Source organism: Bos javanicus, chromosome 4, assembly GCF_032452875.1.
Source record: "Bos javanicus breed banteng chromosome 4, ARS-OSU_banteng_1.0, whole genome shotgun sequence".
NCBI lineage: Eukaryota > Metazoa > Chordata > Mammalia > Artiodactyla > Bovidae > Bos > Bos javanicus.
Window position 1 is genome coordinate 53,147,942 of NC_083871.1, and position 18,762 is coordinate 53,166,703.

The 18,762-nt window shown below is 34.8% G+C and overlaps 1 protein-coding gene across 9 annotated transcripts in view; it reads left to right on the forward strand.

Moving 5' to 3' along the window:
- The window catches only part of TFEC (transcription factor EC), a 219,549-nt gene extending 205,545 nt beyond the window's left edge, over positions 1-14,004 (forward strand). For all 9 annotated transcript variants that reach the window (XM_061414050.1, XM_061414056.1, XM_061414051.1 and 6 more), the window contains 3 exons: positions 4,873-4,948; positions 12,024-12,171; positions 13,056-14,004. In XM_061414050.1, coding sequence (XP_061270034.1) covers positions 4,873-4,948; positions 12,024-12,171; positions 13,056-13,433 — 602 coding nt within the window. In that variant the 3' untranslated portion in view covers positions 13,434-14,004. The remainder of the gene's footprint in view (positions 1-4,872; positions 4,949-12,023; positions 12,172-13,055) is intronic.
- Positions 14,005-18,762: the final 4,758 nt, after the last annotated feature.

Sequence of the window (18,762 nt, forward strand, 5' to 3'; positions counted from 1 at the left end):
TAATGATAAGTTATTTTAAAATACTGCTTATGTTGTACTGCTGAATTCTACGACTGTCGCAAAAAAAGTTTGGGGGGAGGCGCTCTGATGCCTTCCTGGGGGTCCATTCGCCTTCAATAATGATTACATGAGGTGAGTAAATGCATTCAAGGGAAGTTGTTTAGGGGCAAGGTGAGCTTTAAAGTGCTTTTTCATGTCTCTTAAGATAGTGCTTAACTATTTTAAGTCAGCTTGACTAGTTGAGTATGAAGCATTTTTGTTCTGAGAACCAAATAAAAAATGAGAAAAGAATGCAATGAAAATAAAATCTTTAAAGCTCTAAAACCAGGAATTTCCTTACATGTGGTTAGCTTAAATTGATGCTAGATGTACCAACAAATTTGGAAAACTCACAGCACTGGAAAAGATCAGTTTTCATTTCAATCCCAAAGAAAGGCAATGCCAAAGAATTCTCAAACTATCACACAATAGCACTCATCTCACACACTAGCAAAGTAATGCTCAAAATTCTCTGAGCCAGGCTTCAACAGTATGTGAACCATGAACTTCCAGATGTTCAAGCTGGATTTAGAAAAGGCAGAGGAACCAGAGATCAAATTGTCAACATCCGTTGGATCATCGAAAAAGCAAGAGAGTTCCAGAAAACATCTACTTCTGCTTTATTGACTATGCCGAAGCCTTTGACTGTGTGGACCACAACAAACTGTGGAAAATTCTTAAAGAGATGGGAATACCAGACCACCTGACCTGTCTCCTGAGACATCTGTATGCAGGTCAGGAAGCAACAGTTAGAACTGGACATTAAACAGACTGGTTCCAAATAGGGAAAAGAGTACATCAAGGCTGTATATTGTCACCCAGCTTATTTAACTTATATGTAGAGTACAATATGAGAAACTCTGGGCTAAATGAAGCATAAACTGGAATCAAGATTGCCGGGAGACATATCAATAACTTCAGATATGCAGATGACACCACCCTTAGAGCCAAAAGCGAAGAAGAACTAAAGAGCCTCTTGAAGAAAGTGAAAGAGGAGAGTGAAAAATTTGGCTTAAAGCTCAACATTCAGAAAACTAAGATCATGGCATCTGGTCCCATCACTTCATGGCAAATAGATGGGGAAACAATGGAAATAGTGGCAGACTTTAGTTTGGGGGGCTCCAAAATTACTGCAGATGGTGACTGCAGCCATGAAATTAAAAGATGCTTATTGCTTGTAGTAAAAGTTTTGACCAACCTAGACAGCATATTAAAAAGCAGAGACATTACTTTACCAACAAAGTTTCGTCTAGTCAAAGCTATGGTTTTCCAGTAGTCATGCATGGATGTGAGAGTTGGACTATAAAGAAAGCTGAGCGCCAAAGAATTGATGCTTTTGAACTCTTGAGAGTCTTTTGGATTGCAAGGAGATCCAGCCAGTCCAGGACTGGTGCTGAAGTGGAAACTCCAATACTTTGGCCACCTGATGTGAAGAACTGACTCATTAGAAAAGACCTTGATACTGGGAAAGATTGAAGGCAGGAGAAGAAGGGGACGACAGAATGAGATGGTTGGATGGCATCACAGACTCAGTGGACATGAGTTTGAGTAAACTCAGGGATTTGGCGATGGACAGGGATGCCTGGCATGCTGCAGTCCATGGGGTTGCAAACAGTTGGACATGACTGAGCCACTGAACTGAACTGAACTGTACCTGTGAAACCTGCATCTATCTTTTCATAAAGCACCCGTCTTATTCAGAGGGTAGGCTGACTATATGAAGGAGGAGAAGGCTAACCCCTGGTTATAACAGTCCTTAGAGTAGTTGTGGAAAGGGAAATGATTTGCTTTTGATCACATAGTGGTAGAGCAGACTAGCATTGGTGCATTTTGTGAGATAAGAACCTGAAAGACAGGACTAATTATTAACAGAAAGAAGTTACACATCAAGGAACTAAAGCCTTCTCTCTTAGTTTTAAGGCCGCTATTACCTTCCTTTCTCCTTTCTTCTCTCCCCTATGTTTGCACTTTAAATAACAGGTCGTTTAATGTTAAGTATGATAGGTGCTTGGTATGATCATTATAGATGGCTCAGTGGTAAAGAACCCACCCTCATTACAGGAGGCACAGAAGACATGGGTTCAATCCCTGGGTTGGGAATTTCCCCTGGAAGAGGAGATGGCACCCCACTCCAGTATTCTTGCCTGGAAAATATCATGGGCAGAGGAGTCTGGTAGACTGCAGTCTATAGGGTTGCAAAGAGTCAGACACAGAGTGACTGAGTGCACACATGCACATTATACAAGTATAAAAGTATTTTCTACTAATAATCTGGATTACTTGGTGATATTACTTTTTGAAGCTATCAATGTTACCAAAAATTAATATTACATTTTAAGTATGAATCTAAATATCCTCTAACATTTGAGAGGATCATGGCCACTTAACAGATGTCTAAATACTTAAAAGCTATAACTCAAGCTAGAAATACTAAATTATGTTCTATCCTTCCTAAAGATAGGAAGGCCAGGTTTGAAATATGAGTTCTCAGATCCTCAGAATTTTGTAAAAGTACTGTGCCACTAAGAGATTGGGCCATTAATGGATCTCCACTTGATGGAATTTTGAGTGGGAAGTCATGGTGGGGCAATGTCAGCCCTGACTCAATGGCCCCTTTTCACTTCTCTTTCTATACCCTATTACATTCTATGGTGCACATGACCTCAAACATGAGTGTGAACCCCTCATCTTGTATATTCAAGTTCCATACATATCTGCAAACAGTTGACCCTTGTCTGCATCTTGGGCCTGGGGAGAGCACCTTGGTGTCATAATCTTCCTTCAGGAGGATGAACCTCAGACACAGCCGGCACAGGATCAGGGCATTTGGGAGAATATTCCTGGTGTAAATTACCTGGAGTGTAGTTTAGAAGGGAGATCCCTTTGCCCTGTGGCTGCCTTGCTCAGTGAGGATGGATGTGGTAAGAGAAGGCAAAGGGGGTCCTCAAGTATGGAGTCTGGGAAAGAGGCACCTGTTGCCTGTTTCTAAGGACAGGAATGAATGAACATATCAAAAACTTTGTAAAAAGTGAAATCACATATAACATGAAGTGATTTAGTAATTAATTTCTTAAAGCTTGACTCCTTTACAAATAGCTAGTACTGGATATGAAAACAGTGGGAAAACAAACTTCTCATTATAATTAACCATTAAAATTTTATGAGCGCAATCTCATAAGGTTAGAGTAGGAATTTCTGATATTTTACATAAGGTACATTTAAATAATAGATTTTGAAAAAACATTATAGGACTACACGAGTCTCCTATTTTGAGATAGAAATGTGAACATCCTTCATAGCTGATCTTCATCTTATATTTGAGTCTGTTTTATAATATGAGAGTATGTGTGAACATAGAATTATTAATAAATTCTCAGTATAAAATATAAATGTATTTCTATCAGCTTTGCCTTTATTTTCTTTTCAGTTTTTTATATGGTGTCAGTTTTTTCAATTACTTGCACAGAGAAAACAAAACTGGCAAAGAAGGAAAATAATCTCTCCCAAGAATCAATTATATCCTAATTTCAGAGGAATCCCAATGTATTATTCCAGAAGGTCAAGTTCATTCATGGTAAACTGCTTCATAGAGTAGATTCACCATGACAATTGATATTTTTTAGGACTTTCTTTGTTTCCAGTAGCAGTTTGTATTTTTCAAACATGTATTGCTTAATGTTTCAACATACAGTTTTTTCTTCTTCATGACTTTTTACTTCCTTCATTTCCCTAAAAAGCTTTAAAAATGTTACCTACTGAAAAAGGATTATATGTAAGTCGTGGTTCCTGATCCTGCAAGTATAGAGTAGATTATACAACTATTCTGTGCTCTGTAAGACTGGTTTTAGGTAAGGGTCAATATAGGAAGCTCTGCTTTTTTGTATATTTGATGTTTATTGAACATTTATTAGATGCATATCCATTGTCATAGGCAATGGATGCATGGGAATATAAACAGAGAAATAATAATTTCTGAATTATTTCTGAATAATAATTTCTGAATAAAAACCTTTATCAGTCATTCTCAAAGTGTGGGCCCTCAACAAGCAGCATCAGCAACACCTGGGAATTTGTTTGAAGTGCAGATTCTTGGGTCCCAACTTAGTCCTAATAAAATCAGAATTTCTAGGTGCAGAGTACAAATTTATTTTTATTTATTTGACAGTCCTTCCAGATGTATCTGATGCATGCCAAAGCTTAAGAATCACTGTTCTGTGTATTACTGAAAGTTGTTAAATTATAAAAGTATATTTATGGTCTAATAAACATACATTTATTTAACATCTCTTGCATGCCAAGCCCTCTGGGTATACAGAATGAAGTAAGAAATGGTCCCTGCCCTCAAAGAGGTCATAGTCTATTTGGGCACACATACCTACCATGAGCCAAGCTTTGTGTTAGCTTTTCAGTGGAGTATATGAGAAGAAAAAGTGTATATGTACACACATATATGTATGTGTGTATATATATATATATATATATATACACACCCACCCTGATATATATATATATATATATATATATATGTATGTATGTATGTATATCAGTATGAGTAAATATAGCATTTTAAAGAATGATAAAAATGTTATTTTTGAGAGAAAATGTTTCAAAATGATTTAAAATCATTGTGAATAATAGAATCACAATTCTAATATTGTTATTTTTTACTTTTAGAATAAAATGTATTTGAATTTTTATGTTATTGTTGAGAAGTACACTTGTAACTAAATGGAAATTTTTTGCTCATTGTTTTTCAAAGGTTATTAAGGATGTTAAGTTGACCAAAAGTTAATTGTGCTTTAATGAGAATAATCAATATTTCTTTTTTAATAGTTGAAAGAAGAAGAAGATATAATATTAACTACCGAATCAAGGAGCTTGGCACTCTTATTCCAAAGTCTAATGATCCGTGAGTTCAATAATCATTTCTTAATTATGTTATGGTTTCAATACTACACAAAACAGGTGGGAGGGAAGAGGTGGAGGGGTGAACCAATGCTGAGTAAAGTAAGCAGCTTATGGTAAAGACAAGGCTACTACTGGTGTCATTTTAAAATATCTACTCAAGGCTGATAATTATTAAACATCAGACATCAAAATTGTTACTAACACTTATTCTATTGAGCTTTAGGAAATAAGTAAATTATTTCTTCTTAGTACATAACAAATCTTTCTGTATGGCACCAATATTTTCAAATGTAGTGATAGTAACATACTCTCATGATATCAACTGGAATCCTCAATTTATAGTTATAGCAATTCTTCCAATTTAAGATTTATATGTACATGAAAATTGGAATGTTGAATTCTCAGAGGTTCCAAAATTCAAGCAAAAAATATACAAGCAAAAAATAAGAATTGTAAAAACATGCTTATTGATATTAGTCAATAATTTGTTGTTGTAATTAAATTTTCAGCTAGGTTTTGATGCCATATAGTTACAAAGTCAGTTGAACTAGATGTTTGAGGTTGTAAATTTCAAGAAATAGTTGATTAATCAAAATGTCAATTTACCATGTTTCTCTAAAACCATGAAAACATTGTAGCATTAATAAGGACTTGAAAAAAAAATGTTTTGTTCGGACAGAATTGGACTCTCCAAACACTGGCATTATCCGTTATTCAGAAATGATGAGGTTTGATACAGTGGTTTTTGTGAAAAGTGAAAGTCCTCTTTCCCTAAATGCAAATGTGCTATTCACTCAGATGATTCAGTCATTTATAATGGAGGAAATGCCATATATTTATTCTTATGGGCATAGTAGATAATGAAGGCTTCTTGAGTAGAATGGCAGAAAGAACACTGGATGGGGAATCTGAAGAGCTTAATCTTGGCTAGGATCCACCACTAACTTTTCAAATCTTTTGAAGTCTCTCAGCATGCAACTCTTTCTATTAGCAGAACAGAACACCCATTTTCCAGATAAAATATTAACACTTAAAACATAAATGCACATTTATTTGCCAAACATTTGATATAAGGTCAAGACTTTGTTGTTCGAATATATGTTTCAATTTTCTGACTTACATAAACTGCACAAAAATGTATAGTCTATTTTAATTTCTTGTAGATAAAACAAAAACCTAAGTGCCAACACCTAAGTGTAGATGGATTTTTTAAATGATGCATCCTAATTTGTAACAGCATATTTTTAGCAAACTATCTTACTGACATTTTACTTTATTTTTTCTGAGGCTTTTAATATATTTTTCCTAAAAAACAAGAGCTGTTTTTATAAATGCTTTTTTCTTATTTTGTATTCATATTTCATTAGTTAACATATATCATTTAGTTATACTATCACAATAACAAGTACAACGGGCATTCATTTAACACCCTGTCAGTAAGCACTATCACCAGAAGGATAACAGAAGTACCTGGGTGTCTCAGAAGGTAGCCTAGTGGCCTCTATTATCTACTTTGTCTGACAACAGTCAGTGAGCATCACAAAGGGAATGGAGAACATTAATTAATCCTGAAAGTGATCAGATAAAAGTCAGTTAAGAGAGCTTCTCTTGTAACTGATAGAGCTAACTCACAGTGCCAGGGCCAGGTTATATGAAGAAAACAAACGATAAGACTGTAAGATTAAGACTATGAACCCTGACTGAACATCTTTCGATATCACCATGCCTATAAAGCACCACTTATGGATGGAGTTTTATAAAAATAAAATAAAATAATATGTATAACCTCAAAAATGATAAAGCTTATGTGAGGGGTAATTATTACTCTATACTTTTATAGAGTAGCTATGGCTATAAAATGGCTCCTCTCTGGTTCTAATTCATTGTCAAGAAAAAGGGATGGCAAAATTTTCATTGTTAAGACCAAAGGATGGCAAATTTTTTCTTTAAAGGGTCAGATAGTAATTATTTCAAGCTTTGTGAGCATAAAGTCTGACAATTACTCAACTCTGCCATTGTAGCATGAAAGCTGCTGCTGCTGCTAAGTAGCTTCAGTCATGTCCGACTCTATGCGACCCCATAGACGGCAGCCCACCAGGCTCTGCCGTCCCTAGGATTCTCCAGGCAAGAACACTGGAGTGGGTTGCCATTTCCTTCCCCAATGCATGAAAGCGAAAAGTGAAAGTGAAGTCGCTCATTCGTGTCCGGCTTTTCGCGACCGCATAGACTGCAGCCTACCAGGCTCCTCCATCCATGGAATTTTCCAGGCAAGAGTACTGGAGTGGGTTGCCATTGCCTTCAGACATAGACAATATGTATATGAAAGAGGATGACTGCATCTGATGAAACTTTATTGACAAAAGCAGGCTGTGGACTGATCTAGAATAAGGAAAATCAGTTTATCCATAATCACATGTGAAAGGGACCATAGTTGGGGAAGCTTCATTGTAAGCTTTCTTAAGTGGTTTTCTCATCTTTGTATATTTCAGAAAGGAGAATTAGTAATTGTTTTAATTCTATCGTATCATATGTAGACACTGGAAATATAAAAGTATTATATATTATACATATTAGGAGGATAGTAATACCTCATGAAAACTTTGTTGCAGTTTTATGTACAATGTATGCACTAGGTCACAATAGAAAACACATTTCTTATGGCAGATGCATTTGAAAGAGTGGGAAAACCACAAATTTGCAAAAACAGTGCTAAATAGAGACAGGAGACCTAGATCCCAACTTCTAAACACATGCGTTTGGGCAAGCAGAAAGAACTCTGAAGCTTTGGTTCTATTGGATCAGTTCTTCTTCAGTTCTTGTCTTGTACACTCTCCAGACGTGAGAGTGGACCAACCCCTGTAGGAGTGGTCTAGACCTGCTCAGTTTCCCTCTTTATATCTTTTGTTACTTCCTCTTTGGTAGTTCTGGGGGCTTGATTGGTTGTGCTTCATGCCAATGAGGCATGAACCAGATACCAGTCAGGGAAGAGGGTAAGAAGAGGACATTATGCAAGTGAAGCATGACCTCAGTGTTGAATCAGGGAAAGGAGTGTCAGTATGTTCTCCCATAACTGTTTTTGACCACTATTTCGGACTGCCGTTTGGGGCCCTGTTTCCCTCTTCTAACTAGCCAGCAGTTCTAAAAAGGCTCTGAATGCCTTTCCAGCTCATGACTGGAATAAACTTAAGATTTGGTCTAGGAAGGGCTTCCCTTGTGGCTCAGCTGGTAAAGAATCTGCCTGCAATGGGGGAGACCTCGGTTCGATCCCTGGGTTGGGAAGATCTCCTGGAGAAGGGAAAGGCTACCCACTCCAGTATTCTGGCCTGGAGAATTCCATGGACTCTGTAGTCCATGGAGTCACAAAGAGTTGGACATGACTGAGTGACTTTCACTTTCACTTGTTTTAGGAAATGAAAGCTAATACCTGAAGGCGTTTTGAATTCTATGAAGTTGCCATTTTTGTGTATCAAAAACTTTCAGAAATTTTTACTTCTTTCGTCTTTGCTGGATCAAAATAGTATGGTCAGAAGGAAAACAAATAGTAAACAGTTATAGTTGAGATAAATATGTTGAGAAAATGAAATGAAAAACACACTACCAGGGAATGATAATATCTTAACCATTAGTGAAAAATCAAACCAAACAGAACTAACAAATAAGAAGGTGAAACATTTCTACAGATGTGTGATAGTATCTACTTCATATGTGCTTTTTATTAATCATATTTATAAAAATCATATTTATAAATATAAACATGCTAGCAGAGCATGCATTGTGCTATCAAATTATTATTTTTTCTACTTTTTTTTAAACTAGTTTGTCTACTTTTTAAATGACTTTTTCTACTTTTTTAGATATAAACCTAAAGGTTTTTTTTTTTTTCTACTAAACTGATTTTTTTATCTTCTACAGTCAAAACTTTCTTCTGCTTTTGTGTAAGAATGGCAGTTGAACTAGTAAATGAGACCTAATAAGACTTTCTAAATCAGAAGTTATAAAATACTGATCAAAGGAAGAAGAATCAGACCTCTCATGATGTTTGCTTTCTTTTCTTTTTTGTAATACTTTTAAGTGGATGTGTACTCCTAAAATGACAACAGATCATACATTTGCATAGTTTTGCCTGGCAGCATTCCTACTCTAACTTACATATTTCTAATACCTGCCTTAGCCCTACAGACATTCAAAGTTTTAACTTCCCCAAAGATTTAAGTTCTTCAAAATAAATTATTTTGTAGAAAATGATAAGCCACTATGAATATTCACTCCTTAGGCAAGTCTTTGTATGTGTTAATGTTTACAGTATACTGTCATATATAATGTTTTTAAGGCCTAACTGCTTGAAATTATCTTGGGAGATATAATTAATATATCTCCTTAACAACAGACTGGTTCCAAATAGGAAAAGGAGTATGTCAAGGCTGTACACTGTCAGCCTGCTTATTTAACTTATATGCAGAGTACATCATGAGAAACGCTGGACTGGAAGAAGCACAAGCTGGAATCAAGATTGCCGGGAGAAATATCAATCACCTCAGATATGCAGATGACACCACCCTTATGGCAGAAAGTGAAGAGGAACTCAAAAGCCTCTTGATGAAAGTGAAAGTGGAGAGTGAAAAAGTTGGCTTAAAGCTCAACATTCAGAAAACGAAGATCATGGCATCTGGTCCCATCACTTCATGGGAAATAGATGGGGAAACAGTGAAAACAGTGTCAGACTTTATTTTTCTGGGCTCCAAAATCACTGCAGATGGTGACTGCAGCCATGAAATTAAAAGACACTTACTCCTTGGAGGAAAGTTATGACCAACCTAGATAGCATATTCAAAAGCAGAGACATTACTTTGCCAACAAAGGTCCATCTAGTCAAGGCTATGGTTTTTCCAATAGTCATGTATGGATGTGAGAGTTGGACTGTGAAGAAGGCTGAGCACCGAAGAATTGATGCTTTTGAACTGTAGTGTTGGAGAAGACTCTTGAGAGTCCCATGGACTGCAAGGAGATCCAACCAGTTCATTCTAAAGGAGATCAGTCCTGGCTGTTCTTTGGAAGGACTGATGCTAAAGCTGAAACTCCAGTACTTTGGCCACCTCATGTGAAGAGTTGACTCACTGGAAAAGACTGATACTGGGAGGGACTGGGGGCAGGAGGAAGAGGGGACAACAGAGGATGAGATGGCTGGATGGCATCACTGAGTCAATGGATGTGAGTGTGAATGAACTCCGGGAGATAGTGATGGACAGGGAGGCCTGGCGTGCTGCAATTCATGGGGTCACAGAGTCAGACACGACTGAGCGACTGAACTGAACTGAACTCAATATATTTGGAAAACAAAATATTTTAGGATGAAATCTCATACATTAAAATGGCTTTAAAATAGAGTAAACTTTTAAAAATTTAGTGAAATGACAACAAATAGATATTGTAGGAAAACCTTTGTGTGTTTCCCTTTTTTAAAAAATATTGATTGATTGATTTGGGCTTCCAAAATGGCTCAGTGGTAAAGAATCCACCTGCAAAGAAGGAGACACAAAAGATGTGGGTTTGATATCTGGGTTGGAAAAACCCCTGGAGGAGTGCATGGCAACCCACTCCAGTATTCTTGCCTGGAGAATCCCAGGGACAGAGGAGCCTGGCGGGCTACAGTTCGTGGGGTTGCAAAGATTCGAACACGACTGAAGCAACTGATCGCATTTATTGATTTGGCTGCATCAGGTCTCAGTTGTGGTGTGTGGAACTTAGTTGCCCCACAGAATGTGGGATCTTAGTTTCTTGACCAGAGATTGAACCCGTATCATTGGAAGGTGACTGCTTGTCCACTGCACTACCAAGAAGTCCCCATTGTGTGTTTTCTACCAAAACTTCGAATATTTATTTTAGACCTAAATAAACAGTACCTTAAATTTCAAAGCTGACTAGAATATTGTTTTCATCATATTCCTTCTGTCCTTCTAATTTTTTCTTTCCATGAGAAGAAATGAAACAAAATTATGAGGCATATACCAGTCAGATTTTTCAAACTATATTTTTCTACTTCTGAGTACTTAGTAAATACATATTAAGTTGCATGTATTTCAAGTAGATCACATAAACTAAAATCACATGCAGTGAAATGTCTTTTAAAAATTTTCCTACAAGCTTGCTTTCTGTTATATCAAAACAAATCTCATTATTCTAAGTTGAAAATTCACCCAGATTTTTCAGCTGTTCTGATTAACTTTTAGCAATTAGCTTGGCCTTATTCTCCATATATATTACCAATTGTCAGATAGTATTAAATTGATTGATATATGTTTTTAGACATTAAAATAAGTAGCCAGTTCTATAATTCTGGATTTATCATTTTTCTCATTTAAAAAGAAGTTTTAATAAAATATTTTTCTATGCTACAGCCTGAAGATATCAGCAATATTTAATTGTATTTACTTATCATAAACTTATTTAAAAATAGATATATAGCTTTTTATAAAAAATGTGTTGATGCTTTTGTGTGGGAAAATTTGCCTTATGAATCTAGAAAGTTTTGCTCTATTGCATAAAGTTGCCAAAATGATTTGTTTCACAATTACTCAGGATCACCATTCAGGACAGACGTGGGACCTTATTTTTTTTCCCTAGAAGCATAAAAGCAACCTTATAGAAAGTATGTTAAAAGATTGGTACATATGAAATGATCTTAAAAAATTTAGGCTTAAGTCTTCAGTAATGTACATTTCCTAGTTCATTAATGCAGAAATACTGCACATAGATTTTAATCTCAGAGTTAATAATAAAAGCAATTTTCACTAAAAATATAAAAACTGTAATGGTAGAATCATGATATTGCATTTAGCTCTCCCACAAAAAGTCACTTTATTACTTTCTTTTGACACTTATTTTCATTCTGGGATTAATTTTACTATATAAGGGCTTCTTAACTATTCTATTAAAATTTCTATTCAGAAGCAATAATATCTAAGAGTGAATAATAGTCATGTAAATCATTATTTCATATTAATGTAAAAGATTTTGTAAGTTCTTATGAATTCTGCTGACATGCACAATTGTGAAAAGGTTATCTCTCCGTTCTACAGTGATATGCGCTGGAACAAAGGAACCATTCTAAAAGCATCAGTGGAGTACATCAAGTGGCTACAAAAAGAACAACAGAGAGCTCAAGAATTAGAACACAGACAGAAGAAATTAGAGCAGGCTAACAGGCGCCTTCTACTCCGCATTCAGGTTTTCATAAGAATGTTGCCATGAACCATGTACCTTACATATGACTTACCCATCATCGGTTCTATTCATTGGTCTTGTTTCTTTTTTTCTTACTAACAATTGTTTTTTTCCTTCTCAAGGATAATTTTTATTGCCTTTTAGAAGTTCACAAATTAGACTGATTCAATTAGGTTTTGATTAGAAATCTAGGATCAAGCTGGCTTTAAAAATATATAAGGAATGACAATTACTAATTGCAAAATGCATAAAATAGAACCAATTTTATAAACACACAAATATTATCCCAGTCAAAAAATAATAGTAAATAGGATCTTTGTTTCTTTCGATAATATTGGACATTAAATTTTCCTCTCCCTCTTTTATTTGTTTAGTAACACTGCTATGGATTTTGTAGCCTTAAGGCATATTGTGCTAATTTATATTAAGTCACTCCTCATCTTCTTATGTGACACAAAATCTCAAAATATAGGTTTTCATAACTCTCAATAATTTTTTCTTTATATATGTGAACAAGCTTATTGCCAGGTAAAACACTTGTTTCCATAAAATGGTCTTATATTGAGAAATTAATCAGGAAGAATAACTGAAAGATTTCTACTATCTCCAAATAGTTGTCTTGTAGTCTGAGCCACTGTGAGACCATTATATGTCATGTATTCTTTTAACGAACAAATGGGGGAGGAATTTTTTAAGAAATCTGAGTATTTTCCTCAGGATTATTTTTCAGGCATTAGAAACATACCACACTCTGTTATTTGCAAAGAGTATTTCTAATTTATACTACTCTTCATGTTGAGTGCTTGTTAGATCTATTTCTGACTTACTGTCTAGAGTTGAGTTTACTATCAAAGTCATTATTTAACTATTCTTGTTTGATATTGCAGGAACTAGAAATACAGGCTCGTGCTCATGGTCTGCCAACCCTGGCTTCACTTGTCACAGTTGATTTAGGTGCTCACATCACCAAACAGACCCATCTAGAGCAGAATTCAGGAGACTATTGCCAACAATTGGTTCTGTCTCAGGGGACAAGCCCTGAACTCTGTGATCAAGCTATGGCCTTCTCCGATCCTTTGTCACACTTCACAGATTTATCATTTAGTGCAGCTTTGAAAGAGGAACAAAGATTGGATAACATGCTACTGGATGACACAGTATCTCCGTTTGGAACAGATCCTCTGCTATCTGCCATTTCTCCTGCAGTTTCTAAAGAGAGCAGTAGAAGAAGTAGCTTTAGCTCAGAAGATGGTGATGAGTTATAAAAAAATAAACAGGCTCAATTGATCAACTAGGAAGAAATTTTGTGCTGGTGCTATGCAATTACATTCTTGTTTCATATATTTCTCTCGCTTAATTTTTCTGAAGGGAATATATTGGTCACGAAACACTGGTTAGAAACAGCAGAATTTACAGGAAGGACAAACACGGTGTTGAAGAATTATGGACAGAAAAAAAGTTGTTTTTTTTTTTCTCTTTGACCACTAAGTCCAGATCTACTTAAATTTTGTTTTTCTGGAAAGAGGTACAACATAAGAAATAGCTCTCTACTGATGTTTTAAAAGTAGTCACTTAATAATATGCTATTGGAACTAACAGACTGCAAGAATAAACCTTCTGAAACATACAAACGTTTTTTTCCTTTTGAAACATGCAAACGTTTTCTTACTTACTTCCGTCTCTTTCCTATTCAAGCTCTGACTACATTAGTTTTCAAGAATCAAGATCAACAATCTGGTGGTCCATTGCCTTTCTCCATTGTCTGGTGGATATGTTGTCTAAAGTTCAAGTCTTGTAAAGGAACTAAATAAAAGATAGATTATCTACCACTTATAATTGAAGAGTAAATCTATAATAAACTCTAGAATTTTCCACAATAAAACACAGAAAATTTATAAAAAACTTTGGATTCTAAAGACTCAAATTCCCTTTGTCAGTTCAATTACACAAATTCTAAAAGCTTCTTTGCATATTTATAGAGAAGACACACATGGTCCAGAAAAGGAACACATTGAATCTTTTCCTCAAGAATATTGTCTGGAATTGTATCAATCACTTCACACAAATATACTCCCCCAAACAGGTACAAAGTGGAGAAAATATATGTTCTTTATTCCCCTTCATTCTTCTGATTTTCTAATCAGCATCTGAAATTACATATTAAATTGTTTTTGCTTCATCAAGAAGAGATATTGGATAATAAGTCTCAGCAAATAAAATATTGAAAGTCCACCTAAAGGAAAGTTTGTTAATTTGTTAAATAACACTTATCACTGTTTCAAAAACTGGATTTAAATTAATTAGTTGATACAGTGTTCCTTTGAATTCATGAAATATTGAAAATTGGATTGCCAACTGACAAAATAATTAGTAAAACAGGAAAGCTTTCTTATTACATTCAGCTCTGAGTAGAAGATATCTGCTATTCCTATAAGTACTTAAAGTACCTTATGATCTTTGTTAGCATTTAAGAACATTTATACCTATGGTGATTTACTCAATTTTTTTCTCTTCAGCTTCTTCAAAGCTTTGGGAATTGACTTACCAGGAATATTGCTCTGTTATTAGACCTGCATGAACAATCATCTGATCAATGAGCATTTAGGGAGAGATATTGAAAACTGCAATAAGTTTTATGAAAATATAGAACAGAAGAGCAAGATATGGTCTTACTCCTCAGGGAGTTAACGAGACTACATAAGAAACACAACAAAAGATGGAAGACTTTTAAAATTAAAGTCTACACGGTGCGGTATAAACTGCAAATACTGAAGTTCAGAAAAAATAAAATTGAAGGCTGGAGAATCCCAAAAGTGTGTGGGAAGAGCAGAATTTAAAACTTCTTTTAAAAAGCATACGTTTGGTGGAGGGGGGGCTATACAGGAGAATAATATCAACTAAATGATAAAATGAGAATAAGTTGGGAAAGCATCTTCATGAGACATTCATTAGAGAGATCTAGAAGACATCTGTTGGGAATCCTGAAAACTATTGACAACAACTTATGAAAGTCTCTTTGAAAACCAAGATGAAATAATGTAGTAGAAATATACATATATATTTAACCAGGAGGGATAAGTCTAAAAATTAAAATCCTGCTGTGTATTACTATGATTGAGATGTAGTCATTCATGAATATTAACTTTGGGATACACTTTTGAAAGGGTGCTTCAGGTTTTACTCACATGAAAAATACGTCATCACAAAATTTGAGACTTATTGCTAATTAAAGTGGACAAATACTAAATCCTTATGGTGTATTAATTATCTCAGGCTTGGTTTATAGCACCAATTCAGAGTTTGGAGATTTGAAATAATTTTCACTTTTTGACATGAAAAAACTCTTAATTATAGGAATAGTCATCAAAGCCAGATAGATAAATTCATCTGAAATAGGTCATGTGAAAGAAAGAATAAGATACATTTCCTCAAGAATTTGAGAACATTATATTGTTCAATTGCTAAGTCATGTCCAACTTTTTGTCACCTCATGGACTGCAGCAAGCCAGGCTCCCCTGTCCTTCACTATCTCCCGGAGTTTGTTCAAACTTATGTCCATTAAATTGGTAATGCCATTATATACTTTATTGCAAAATTCTACTTTATTATCTGAGTTGATAATTTAACATTGCAAATCATAGAGAAGGAATATATCTTAGAGTCAATGAAAAACACATCATTCTAGACAGAGGCTAATTTCTGTATAATTTTGCACATTATTCTAATTTCTTCATATTCTAGAAAAATCACACTATTGATGTCATTAATTTGTCATCATTTTCCATTCTGCTAAAATACTACTACTCAGCCCTGAAAGCCATTTCTCATAATCTCAGCTGGTGAATGGCTTGACACAAGATGGTAGAGTCTGGATGAGAGAGATCTGGTAGAGGAAATATTTGCTGGAAAAGGTAATATTTGCTGCTACTTGCAGATTATAATAGCTATTAGGGGATTGTGAAATAGGTAATGGAATTTTAAAGACAGAGTAAAAGATAGTGTTTTATAACAGTCAACTGAAGTAGATTAAAAAAATTAATTTTAGTTCTTACTTTTGAAGGCCTTGAGAATTTATGGAAAGTTATAGACCTTCTCTCCAGAAAAATGCAGAGTTTATATGCTGCTGCTGCTGCTAAGTCACTTCAGTCGTGTTCGACTCTTTGCAACCCTATAGACGGCAGCCCACCAGGCTCCCCCGTCCCTGGGATTCTCCAGACAAGAACACGGGAGTGAGTTGCCATTTCCTTCTCCAATGCAGGAAAGTGAAAAGTGAAAGTGAAGTCGCTCAGTTGTGTCCAACTCTTAGCAACCCCATGGACTGCAGCCTACCAGGCTCCTATATGCAGCCCTAAATTTATATGCATTAAGGGTTTTGTAGGACTTCCTGTATATCTCCTTGGATCCCAGATGAAAAATTCTCACATCAAGAGCAAAGCATACAGTTAATGTCATATGTAATGAGGGAAGACGGAGCCCTAGTTATCTGAATATCATTATTCAAGCTCCAGAAATGATAAAGTTGCATTGGTAAGTGAAAGTGTACCAAACACTAGCTGCTTTCACTAAAAAAGTTGTGAATTCACTTATAAAATAGACCCTTTCCAACAACCCCTGTTATATATATGGCTCTGTCATATATTTACAGATTTATGGCTCAGTTTCTCTGTGATAATTAGATGTTGCAAGTATCTGACAATGATATTTTAAACTTATATATATGTATATATTTATCAAAGTAGAGATAAGATAAATTCATGGCAAATTATTTGGCTATCTAAGAATCAAGAATTATCCTTGGGAAAATCGATGCCTATAATATTTTTGCAGAAATGAGATGTACAACAGTACATGTGATTTAGGAGAAGTGAAGTTTCTCCGTTGTGTGCCACCTCTTTGCAATCCCATGGACTGTAGTCTACCAGGCTTCTCCATCCATGGAATTTTCTAGGCAAGATTACTGGAGTGGTTTGCCATTTCTTTCTCCAGGGCAACTTCCCTACCTGGGGATTGAACCCAGGTCTCCCGCACTGCAGGCAGACCCTTTACCCTCTGAGCCAACCAGGGAAGCCCATGTACAACAGTAAAATAGATATATTGTCTAAAATAATTTTATCACAATAAACATCAGCTATCACTGGACTATTAATACACAATTTAACCAAGTCTTGTTCATGCAAATAATTATATAATTGCTATCATAATAAAAAAGCTTTGCTAAAATGAAATAAAGCAATTTAAAAATTACTTTTATTTATTTTTCAAGATAAGGTCCCATGCAATCTTTTTTCTCTGAAGTATTGGCTTCCTTTCCCTGGATTCACATTAAACAACCCTTCCAACTCCTAATTATCTTAAAATAACAAGGACCACTTACAAGTAGATGTAGCTTTTTGTATGTTTTTTCTTTTTAGTGTTCTTTCTTCTTGAATTTTCCCCAGAACTGGAGAATATATATACAGATAATATTTCCTCAGTTTACAGATGTGAAGTCAGTGGATATGGCTTTCTATGTGTGAGTGCAAAAGTTCTAAGTAATAATCAGCCAGATGGACTGGGAACATTGAGAAGCAGCCTTCCTCTACTTTTTAAACTCATTCTTTGCCACTCACATCACTGTAAATAAAATATTTAGTAGCTCTTTCTTTAAAAAATAAACACAATGAGTTTTTTAATTTGGTATGCTCATTTACCTTCATGTCAAGGGAGAAGTTAGATTTCACAAGGTAAAATATAATTTATTTTTTCTTTGTTTTGATAGATTGAGTCATACTGGAATTTTCTTATACTTCACTATCATGAAAATATTTTTTACTCTTATGATATTATGAAATTTTGATATTTTATAATGTCTCTAGGCTGATATTTACCTACCTTATAAGGTCTAAGATGTAGATGAAAACTGGAATTAGTTAATCATTTTGCTATGTTATCAACACTAGATCAGCCATCTGGGTCTCTTGAAAATACCTGAAGAACTGAATTTTGCTACAGTATTGATTATGGTATATCATATATCTGTTACATGGAATTACATCATTCGCCTTTCTGATGCCCTGCTTATTGATAAGTCCAAGATGTCAATTTGATTTAGTGTAAATTACATATACAGTGATTTCATTACATTTACTTAATAAATACTTAACACAAAATTTAGAGTGTTGCATATCTAATGCATCTTACAACCTTCCTGTAATAATTATTCATTGTATACATCAATATTTTATCATTTGTATGATTTCTAATTTGTATATGAAGTATTTAAAACCTGATAAAAATAATTTTCTTAAAAGTTCTCTGTGCTACACTTGTTTTCTGTGAGAGTCAGACTATTTTAGTATATAAGAGATTATCCCAAAATAATTATTTTCATTAAAAAACTTCCCACTGGATTCAACCAATTTAATGATGAAATACTTTATCTGCTGTTTTATACATAAAAGGGAACTTTTTATCTTTTTGTTGTAAAGGGATTTGTGTAGGTATTTCTACATATTCAAATTTCTTTTGTGTTTTCTACTGATGAAATCTTCAGTTACATGTCTTTTTTCCCTACATTTATCTAACATGCTTCAAGAATAAAGTTAAAGACTTTTG